At 50.5% G+C, this 11,523-nt stretch overlaps 1 protein-coding gene across 1 annotated transcript in view; it reads right to left on the reverse strand.

The window, feature by feature from the left end:
• Positions 1 to 6,031, reverse strand: part of AP2A1 (adaptor related protein complex 2 subunit alpha 1) — a 36,489-nt gene extending 30,458 nt beyond the window's left edge. Inside the window, exon 1 of the mRNA XM_032613171.1 lies at positions 5,830 to 6,031. Coding sequence (XP_032469062.1) covers positions 5,830 to 5,896 — 67 coding nt within the window. The 5' untranslated portion in view covers positions 5,897 to 6,031. The remainder of the gene's footprint in view (positions 1 to 5,829) is intronic.
• Between the last annotated feature and the right edge of the window lie 5,492 nt (positions 6,032 to 11,523).

An 11,523-nucleotide genomic window follows, 5' to 3' on the forward strand; every position in this document is an offset into this window, starting at 1 on the left:
AATTGACTTACAAAACAGAAATAGACTCACGGACACAGAAAATAAATTTATGTTTACCAAAGGGGAAACTGCAGGGGTGGGGGGGAGGGGGGGAGATAAATTTGGAGTTTGAAATGAACATACACACACTACTATACATAAGAGATAAACAACAAGGATCTACTGTATAGCACAGGGAAATATACTCAGTACCTTGTAATAACCTCAAATGGAAAAGAACCTGAAAAAGGATATATATACATACGTATATGTATTTAATATATATAACTGAATCACTTTGCTGTGTACTTGAAACTAACATAACACGGTAAATTAACCATACCTCAATTTTTAAAAAATGTACGTATGTGGATCGCCACATGACAACCCTGGGTTAGATGTTATCAAAATTGTCAACATCTCTGAGAGAAAATATTCTCCTTGAGAAACCAAGTCACACCCTGTCATTCCCCTACTTGAACGCAGCTGCAAAGACCTCCCTGAGCTGCCGCCTAACATATTACGGGGGCACATGTTGCTCTGTAAGCCCTCGGCTTCTGGCTGGGAATGCCAGCTCCCCGAGGGCAGGGGTGGGTGGCTGCGTCCCATGTAGCATCCTGACACAGGGTCCAGAGCAGTCCTGACACGGGGGAGGTGCTGAATGCGATTGTAGACCGAGGTCACTAGATGACACACAGGTAGAGAGGGACGGAGCTCAGGCCTGGATCTGTCTGTTGCCAGCATCTGGATGCCACTCACAACCTAAAGCCAGTTCCTTTAAGTGCCCTGGGCAGGGGTGTGGGGGGAGGGGCGCTGTCCCCAACGGCACACTGATGTTGGAGCGCCACCAAAGTGGGACTCATTCCTTCTGCTCTCTCCACAGCAGCCAGAGGGATTCTGTGAAAACCTGAGTCAAATCCTGTCCCTTCTCTGCACTGAATCTCTCCCTGGCTTCCATCTGGCTCAGTGTAAAAACAAGTCGTCACTGGATCCACTAGTTCCCTCTCTGACCACAACTCCCACCCTCTCCCCGCATTCCTCCTATACCTCAAGCACAGTCCTGCCTCAGGGCCTTTGCACAGGCTGTCTGCGCTGCCAAAAATGTCTTCTCCCAGACTCTGCAGGCCAATTCACCCACCAAATTTTTCTTTGCTCAAATGTCACCTGCTCAGTGAGAGACGCTCCGAGCAGCCTATATAAGAGCGCCATCCCTACACCCCTACACCCCTTCCCTGCTTTATTTCCTCCCAACACTCACTGCTACCTGTCTGAACACCTGAACACTACATATTTACCTGTATATTGGTCCATTTCCCCGCTAGAATGTGAGCACCATTGGAAGGGGACTTCTGCTCACTGTTTTAGTCTCATCACCTAGAAAGTGTCTAGCACTCAATCAGTGCTCAGTAAAGATTGATTTGTCCATTCATTCATTCATTCAATCAGCAAACACCTCCCAAGGACTCTTGCGGGCCAGGCCCTGCAGAAGGTGGAAGTGGGACCCGGGGAGGGATCAGACCAGGGCTTGCACTCCAGGGGCTGAGGGAGATGCCACAAACAGAATGGGTCACAGTTTGGAGTGGGATGTGCCCTCATGGAGGCACTGTGGCAGCCCAGCAACCCCCTTCCCATTCATTCACTCACACTGTCCTTGGGCTTGGGGGGAGCTGGGTCCTAGAGAGGAGGCAACCCCAGCTCCTGCCTTAGGGAGCTCCCAGTCAGATAAGCCTCTGGGAGGCTGACTCCCCTCCAGACAGGACAGGACTACGCCCTCAGGCTGGGCCCAGCCTCACCTCTCCCTTTCTTATCTGCAGAATTTGCCCTTCCTGGCTCTCCTTCTCAAAGCCTGCCTTTCATCTCCTTCTAGTTCCTTCCCCCTGAATTCCACTACACCCTTCAGATCCTCCAGCAGGATGGCTCCACACTCCTCGCTGTCCTCCACCGGCTCAGCTCTGAGCACGGCCTCATCCATGTTCCTCATCCCTTCTTTTGCCCTCACTCCAGCTTGAAACCCTCTCTGGTGCTCTCGGGACAAACACCAACCTGGCCTCTGCCCACCTCCCCAGTGTCAGATCCCATCCCTCTCTGTACCAGCCACATAGGCCTTAGCACAGAGTCTCGACAGGGCCTCAGGACCTTTGCACTTGCTGTTCCTCTGCCTTCACAGCTCTTTTCCCCTTCCCTTGGCCTGGCTAACCCCTCCCCATTGTCTGGGCAACACAAGCAGACAGAGGCCCCGTTCTCTCATCATTGTGGCCCTCTACCTCACTGGACTTAGGACAGCTACAGTTTTTTTCCGCTTTAAAAAAAACTTGATGCAAACAAGAAAGGAGCCAGGATAGGGCTTTTAAACAAGCAGATCTAATTTTGAAAGTAAATTTCAGGTAATTTTCTGAGGGGCGACAAAACATACCTCCCTGAATGCCCTGTAATATATTTAGATTTGATTTTAGGTTTCTTCCTCAATTTAGGTAAAGAAAATAAAATTAATATATCATCTAACAGTGGCATATATGAAACAGATAAACAACCAGGATTTGCACAGGAAACTATATTCAACATCCTGTAATAAACCATGATGGAAAAGAATATGAGAAAAAAATATATATATGTATAACGGAATCACTTTGCTGTACACCTGAAACTAACACAATATCGTAAATCAACTATACTTCAATTTAAAAAAAAAAATTGAGATACAATTCACATACCACACAGCTCACCACTTGATAGTGCGATTCTGTGGTCTTTAGCAGATCCACAGTGTTGTTCAGCTATCACCACCATCTAATTCCAGAACATTCTCATTACCCCCCAAAGAAACCCTGTTCTCATTAGCAGTCATTCCACATTCCACCACCCCCTAGCCCTAGGCAACCACTCAACTACTTTCTGTTTCTCTGGATTTGCCTATTCTGGACACCTCATAGAAATGGAATCCTACAATATGTAGCCTTTTGTGTCTGTCTTCTTTCACTTAAAATGATGTTTTCGAGCTTCATCCGTGCTGTAGCCTCTACGGTAGTTCATTCCTTCTTAATGGCTGAATACTATTCCATCGTGTGGGTGTCCACATTGTGTTTCGCCATCCATCCGTTGGCAGACATTTGGGTTTGTTTCCGCTCTTTGGCTACCTATCATGAACGATGCTGTATGAACATCCATATACAAGTGCTTGGGAGATGGACAGCTGCGGTTTTTATGCAGCACCTGTCTCCCTCAGGGGCTGGGAGTTTCATGAGGGTACAGACAAGTCTGTCCTATTTACCACTGCTTCTCTAGTACCCATGATAAGGCTTGAAACATACCAGCCATTCAACCTACACTTGATGAGAAAACCAAGGACAAGGGGAAGCCCTGATTCTCCAGCCCTGGTTCATTTGGCTAAACTACTTCCACTGCCCCCAAGTCGGAGTCTCCCCTCCCGTCCTCTGGCTTTCCTCTGGGGTCCTGCAGTGACACCCACTTGTTTTCTCTTTCCTGCCCTGCCCCCATCATCCAATCCCTTTGCAGATCCTTCAAAATCTATCTCCAACCAGACACTTCTCATCGTTTCCTTCTCACCCCAGTCGAACCAACACCGTCTCTCACTGGGATGCCTGCAACGGCCCTCTAATTCCTTCCCTGTTTCTGTTCGTACCTCCTTGGGTCTGTTCTCTTCCCAGCAGCCAGAGGAACTATTTTAACACATCAATCAGCTCCTGTCCCTCCTGTGCTCAAAACCTTCCCGCTGCTCTTGCTTCACTCAGAGAAAGGCCAAAGTGCTCCTAGTGGCCCACAAAGCCCTGTCCCCTCTCTGTCCTTATCTTCCACCGCTCTCCCTCCCTCCCTCTCTTGGTCCCAGCCACACAAGCCCCCTTGCATTTATCTGAACCCACACCAAGCATGCTACAACCTCAGGACCTTTGAATGCACCATTCTCCTGCCTGGACCCCTCATTCCTCCAAAGTCTGCAGGGCTCGATCCCTCTCAATCCTGGTCCCTCCCCTCCCCCGCTTGCCTGCCTTATTTTTCTTCACAGCACTAGTCATCGTCTGACCCTGCGGTTCTCTGTGTTTACTTGTTAATCTCCCTCCTGGCATGGGTGCTCCCAGGGGCAGGAATTTTTGTTCACTGTTATAGCCCCAGTCCCCGGAACAGTGTCTGGCACACTGGAGTGATCAAAAAGCTTTTTGTCAAATGAATAAACGAATGAACGAACCTTCAGAGACAAGATGTTCTGATCAATGGGAGTCAGCCGACAAGAAAAGGGAGCCTCCAAGAGGTTGAATGACTTGCCAAGGGTCGCAAGGTAGGTGTCAGAGGCAATGCACACTTGCTGCTAACAGCTGGCCCCCGCAACCCACAAATCCTCAAAGCTCCACCCCTTTCATAACAGACTTAACCTCTCTCTGCCACTTGAGACCCAACAGTTTCCACCCCTCTTGCTCGCTGAGCACCTACTACATGCCAGATCCTCCCATCCCTACTAAATTCTAAAATCATCACTGGGCACCCAGCAGAGGCCGCTCCTCAGACCCAGCCAAATAACAAGAATAGTAGCCAAGCTACCTAGTGCCTGGAGTGTGTGAAAGGCCTCACTCACATTCAGTATCATAACAACCCCATCAGGAAGGTGTGATCAGCAGTCCCTCCTGACAGATTAGGAAACTGAGAGGCGAAGTCTCTCATTCAAGGTCACACAGCTAGGGAGTGAGAGCGCTCACACTCAAACCCAAGTCTGGCTGACCCCAAAGCCCATGCGGACACAGCCTGTGAAGCTTTTGGCAGCTCAAAACACCAACACCCGCTCGCAGGAGCTGGGAGCTGACTTGGCGCCAAGCCTCCCACAGTCACGACCATTCTTCCTGCTGGTGATGGCTGTCCCCATGTTGATGTGGTCAGACGGGAGAGCACTCCAGATTCAGGGCTGTCCTGCTCCCTGACCTATGACCCCTCTCTGGGGCCAGGCTTCCCCCACCCCCCAGCTTTCCAGATCTCTTCCCCACAAATTCCTAAGGCCCCCTGGCCCCTTCTTTGAGATCTGGGCTCTCCCCATTCTGGCACATACCCCAAGACCCCGCGTTATAATGTCCTCTCCTTTGCAGGCCCCCCAGCTCGCTATTTCAGGTTCTCCCAAGACTCTCCACCTGCAGCGCCTCTCCTCTGTGCTCCTCCCAGTACCCCCTCTAGCCCCTTCTCCACTGCCCTCCATGTCTCCTAAGCAATCCTCCATCCTGGAGCCCCTCTATCCCTCACCAGGGGCCCACTACAGCCCCCCACCTTCCTGTCTCTCCTCCCCAAACCCCTGGGACTTTCTGTCATTCTCAAGTCCTCTCTATGAACTAGCTGGGAGCCTCGGTGACCTACCTAGTCCCTTCCCCTCTATGACACCCCCTCACCCAGGCCCTCAAGCCCAGTCCCTTTAGGCTTCCTGTGTTTCACGTCCTCCCAGTCCTCTCTGGCCTCCTCCCACTTTATCTCTCCACACGGTACCCCCACCCACCCACCCATGCACCCTTTTCCCTTTCTAGCTACATCAGGGATTTCTCTAACCCCGTCTCTAATACGATCCCCCAGCCTTTCTTCCATTCCCAGGGACAACTCTATGCCCCATCCCCGGGACTTTACTAGCCTCCTCTATATTAAGACCCTCCCGGACGCCTCTAGCCACTCCGTGTCGTCACCTCAAGAGGCACACTATGACACCCTAAGCCCCCCCATCCCCCCCACCCTAAAGTACCCCCGGGGCCTCTCTATCCTCTCACTCTAAGACCGCAATGGATTTCTATCCCCTGGGCCCCTCTGTAGCCCCCGAATCCCTCAATCCCACGCTCCCCCTCGCCCGGTGTCCCCCGGCCGCTCTCTCACAGTTCCGGATGTCGGAGATGAACACGGCGAGCCCCCGCATCCCATCGCCCTTGGACACGGCCGGCATGATGGCGGTGGTGTCGGCTCCAGGCCTGGCCGGGCAGGGCGCAGCACAGCGGGGGCTGGCAGGCGGGGACCGGGAGGGAAGGACCCCAGGCAGCGCAGAGGAGCTGAGCCGGCCAAGGGGGGAGGGCGGGCTGGCGGGCGGGCTGGCAGGCAGGCGGGCTGGCAGGCCGCGGCTCCGCCCCCGGCCCCACCCCTCCCCTCCGCCATCCTGAGCTCTCAGCCGCCTATTGGCTTGGATTACTGCCTCTCAGACTCGGGCTCATCCCCTCTCCCTCTCTCATTGGTCTCTGGACAAAGGCACGCCGCTACGATTGGCCCAGAGCCCCGCTATTTCCGATCCGGAGGGGGGTGGGGGCGTTGCCCGAGAGACGGGCGGAGTTCGGTTACGTACAGTGGGACCGCCCCCTCCGCTCGGCCGGCTCCGATACTGATTGGATCCGGTCGCTCTCTTAGAAGGGAGGGATTGACGTGAAGGAAGGCGGGGGAGCGGGCTCGAGCAGGCGGGACTTACGTTGATTGAGGCCCATGGGCGGGTAGACCGCCCCCGCAGGCGTCGAGGATTCGCCGGGCCAGTCCGACTCCCACCCCCGATTGGGCTGTTGTGGGGGCGGGAGGAGGGCGACGATCCGTAGAGAAGGAAGGAACAGGGGGTTGTCCCTCGGCTGGGCTAGGATAGGTGGAGTGGCGCCTGCAATTCCCTGCTGCAGAGAAGGGGTTGGGAGGGGCAGGAGAGCGTGAGGTATTTGCTGCGCAAGCGTCTTTCTGTTCCCCTTTCTCCCTTTCCTTCACCCCCGACTCCTTAATCTCCTTCCAGGAAGACATCCCTTCCCCCTTCCCCTACCTTCTCTAGAGGCCAAGATGTTGCGACCTAAACTTGTCCGGAGACCAAGTATCCCAGAGCGGAGGACCCAGTAATTCAAGTCTACTCCCATTAAGCAGAGGTTAAAACTGAGGTCCGAAGAGGACCTGAATGACATGCCCAAGGTCACACAGCTCAGAAGTGGTAGAGCCTGGATGTAAACTATATTTTGGCCTTTAACCACTTTTCAATATACAAAGGCTTTTTTCTTTTCAACCATAACACCATTAAACAGATATCGAATAAAAAATTGGGCTTGGAGCTCCTCCTGAACAAGAAGGGGACCTGGTACTGAATGAAGAACGTTGGTTAAAGGGAAGGAATCGGTGAATCCGCTTTGTTTCGCCCAACCACTACCCCTTGGCGCCCCAGAGACCTTTGGGTGACTGGTTTTGGGGAAGGCAAAGCCTCCGGAACTCCAACGCCGAGGGCTAAAGAGAAATTTGGGGCAAATGGAACGGGAAGAGTCCATTCTGTCACCTCGAGGAACTAAGCCCCACCCGCCAGCCTTTTCCAATCTCAGAAGCCTAGTATTCTTGGAATGAGCCTTGGGGGAGTGTCACGGGTGCTGGGAACATCCACTCTGAATTCTGGGGGTATGGATAACGCCATTAAAATATATATGTATCAGTAGTGGGGTTGGTACTAGTCTGCTTTTCGAGGGATGCGAAGAGAGACATCCAGAGTCTGAAGAACAGGAAAATTCTGTCCCTAAGGAAGAGGGAAAAGCGACCCACTTCCCAGCTTTAACTATCCACCTCCCTTTCACCCACCACCTTCAACCCTTCACCCAGAGCCCACCAGGAGCCAGATAGAGTAAACTCTGGGTTTTTGTTGTGGGGTGAAAGATGTCCTGTTTCTAAGTTCTGTCATGGTAGGTGGGGGAACTCAGTCCTCTCCCAACCCCCTCTAGAGCTCATAAATTAGCCAAAAGTTAATTTTTAAGATTGGCTGTAAAGCAGAGGCGTTCTGGGCACACATGAGGAGTGAGATTGGGAAGAGCCACCCTAACCTGAAAATCCTGCGTGGGGGTGGATGTGGCACCACCCACAGGAGCTCATGGACTCATCTCTGCCCATTTAGAGCAGCACTTTCCAGAAGATATACAGTGGGAGCCACAAGTACAGTTTTCAGTATACTCCTGCCACGTTAAAAAAAAAAAAAAAGTAAAAAGAAAAGGTGAAATGAATTTTAATAATATATTTCGTTTAACCCCATATACCCAAATATTATTTCAACATAGTTGACATTCTTATCTTCCTAAGTCTTTGAAATCTGGTGTTTATACATATAGCACAGCTCAGCTGAGACATGCCACGCCACGTCACGAGCGCTCAGCAGCCACAAGGCCATTATTGGAAAGCAAAAAATTACAGGACGGGATTTGAGTAAGACCATTCTGGGGCTCAGGGGCTGAGGAGGTGACCCATTACTAAGTTTTAAGACCAGGTCATGAACAAGTTCATGTATGGGTTCTAGATGAGGCTTAGACAAGTCCTTTTTGGTTTCAAGATGGAGCATTGGGACTTACCTCGTGGCTCAGTGGTTAAGAATCCGCCTGCCAATGCAGGGGACACGGGTTCGAGCCCTGGTCCGGGAAGATCCCACATGCCGCGGAGCAACTAAGCCCATGCACCACAACTACTGAGCCTGCGCTCTAGAACCCACGTGCCACAACTCCTGAGCCCACGTGCCACATCTACTGAAGCCCACGTGCCTAGAGCCCGTGCTCCACAACACGAGAAGCCACCGCAAAGAGAAGCCCGCGCACCGGAACGAAGAGTAGCCCCCACTAGAGAAAGCCCGCACACAGCAACAAAGACCCAACACAGCCAAAAAACTAAAAATCAAATCAAATCTTAAAAAAAAAAAAAGATGGAGCATTAAGAGGGAACCCCAGGAGCTCCTCGAATTGCTCAGGGGTTGAACCACAATAGCTTTTAAGATTTTGACCTGAACAAATTAACTCCTGATTTTCTCCAGAAAAACTACACTCATCCCCAGTCTTCTCATTTTGGCAGCTAGGCCCACCATCAATCACCCAGGCACTCCTGCCAGGACGGACCCCCTCCTGTCCTTCACCCCAAACCAAAGCTAGGACACACCCCCCAAAGCCGGCCACCTCCTCCCATCCCCACTGCCTCACCGGGTGCAGGCCACCATCACCATCATCTTTTGCCTGGAACCTTGTAGCGACATCCCTGGCCATTCTCCCTGCTTCCATCCTGGCCACTCAGGGTGCTTTTTGCAACATCAGTCAGCTGTGTCCTTCCGCAGCTTAAATGCACCAGACACACCGGCCTCCTCTTGGCCATTAAGACCCTCCAGACTCATTCCTGCCCCCTGCCCACCTCAGCTTTCCCCATGGCTGGCTCATCCTTCAGGTCTCAATGCAATGTCCCCTCTTAGGAGAGAACTTCTGGATTTAGGGATTTAAAGTGACCTCTCGGGACTTCCCTGGCGGTCCAGTGATTAAGATTCTGTGCTTCCACCACAAGGGGCATGGGTTCAATCCTGAGTCAGGGAACTAAAATCCCACATGCCGTGCATCATGGCCAATAAATAAAGAAATAAAAAAATAAAGTGACCTCTCCGTGTCGTACTTGAACACGTTATCCAGTATTAAAAAAAAAAAAAATGTGTTACAGCAATCCTACTCCTGGGCACATATCCGGGAAAGACGAAACTCTAATTCAAAGATACATGCACTCCAACGTTCATAGCAGCACTATTTACAATAGCCAAGACATGGAAGCAACCTAAATGTCCATCAACAGATGAATGGCTAAGGAAGATGAGGTACATATATATATACAATGGAATACTGCTCAGCCATGAAAAAGAATGAAATAATGCCATTCGCAGCAACATGGATGGACCTAGAGATTATTACACTAAGTGAAGTAAGTCAGAGAAAGACAAATATCGTGTGATATCAGTTATATGGGGAATCTAAAAAAATGATACAAAGAACTTACGAAATAGGAATAGACTCACAGACATAGAAAACAAACTTATGGTTACCAAAGGGGAAGGAGGGAGGGATAAATTGGGAATTTGAAATTAACAGGTACACACTACTTTATATAGAATAGATAAACAACAAGGACCTACTATATAGCACAGGGAACTATATTCACTATCTCGTAATAACCTAGAATGGAAAAGAATCTGAAAAAGAATATATATACACATATACATATACATATATAACTGAATTACTTTGCTGTATACCTGAAACACTGTAGATCAACTATACTTCAATTAAAAAAATTTTAAGGGACTTCCCTGGTGGTCCAGTGGTTTAGACTCTGCACTCCCAATGCAGGGGGCTTGGATTCAAACCCTGGTTGTGGAACTAAGATCCCACATGCCATGTGGCACAGCCAAAAAATAAAAACAAAAAACATTTTTTTTAATGTGCTATAGAAATTTTCAAATATACCCCTGCAAAGCAGAAGGGTATAATGCACCCCCATATACCCAGCTCCAACAGTTATCAACATATGAGCTTTATTTTTTCATTTATAATCCCCTGCATTTGACTTCCCTACCCCCCACTGGATTATTTTAAAGCAAGCCCCCCCATGATATCATTTCATCCCCATCACCCAGTTTCTTCTCCAACATTTCACAATGAAAATTTCTAAATATTCAGAAAGTTGAAACAACTGTACAGCAAACACCCATATACCCCATCGCCCCAATGCTGGCATTAACATTTTACTCCACTCGCTTTATCACAAGTCCATCTGGCCTTCCCTTCCTCCATCCATCAATCCATCATGTGTTTTTTTATTTTATTTTATTGATTTATTGATTTTTTGCGGTACGCGGGCCTCTCACTGTTGGGGCCTCTCCCGTTGCGGAGGACAGGCTCCGGATGCGCAGGCTCAGCGGCCATGGCTCACGGGCCTAGCCGCTCCGCGGCATGTGGGATCTTCCCGGACCGGAGCACGAACCCGTGTCCCCCGCATCAGCAGGCGGATTCTCAACCACTGCGCCACCAGGGAAGCCCCTTTTTTTTTTTAATTTTTAAAAAATTTATGGGACTTCCCTGGTGGCGCAGTGGTTAAGAGTCCGCCTGCCAGTGCAGGGGACACGGGTTCGAGCCCTGGTCCGGGAGGATCCCACATGCCGCAGAGTAGCTAGGCCTGTGCGCCACAACTACTGAGCCTGAGCTCCAGAGCCCGTGAGCCACAACTGCTGAGCACGTATGCCACAGCTACTGAAGCCTGCATGCCTAGAGCCCGTGCTCCGCAACAAGAGAAGCCACCACGATGAGAAGCCCGTGGACCGCAACATAGCGTATCCCCAGCTCGCGGCAACTAAAGAAAGCCCACATGCAGCAACGAAGACCCAACGCAGTCGTAAATAAATAAATTTAAAAAAAAAAAAAAAAAAAATTTATTTATTTTATTTGGTTGCGCTGGGTCTCAGTTGCAGCAGGCGGGCTCCTTAGTTGCAGCTTGCCGGCTCCTTAGTTGTGGCACGTGAACTCTTAGTTGCAGCATGCATGCAGGATCTAGTTCCCTGAGCAGGGATCGAACCCAAGCCCCCTGCACTGGGAGCGCAGGAGTCTTTTTTTTTTTTTCCAAGTTATCCTAATTTATTTATTTATTTATTTTAATTATATTTATTTATTTATGGCTGCGTTGGGTCTTCGTTGCTGCGCGCGGGCTTTCTCTAGTTGCGGCAAGTGGGGGCTACTCTTCGTTGCCGTGCACGGGCTTCTCGTTGCGGTGGCTTCTCTTGTTGTGGAGCACGGG

This window comes from Phocoena sinus, chromosome 19, assembly GCF_008692025.1.
Source record: "Phocoena sinus isolate mPhoSin1 chromosome 19, mPhoSin1.pri, whole genome shotgun sequence".
Taxonomy (NCBI): Eukaryota; Metazoa; Chordata; class Mammalia; order Artiodactyla; family Phocoenidae; genus Phocoena; species Phocoena sinus.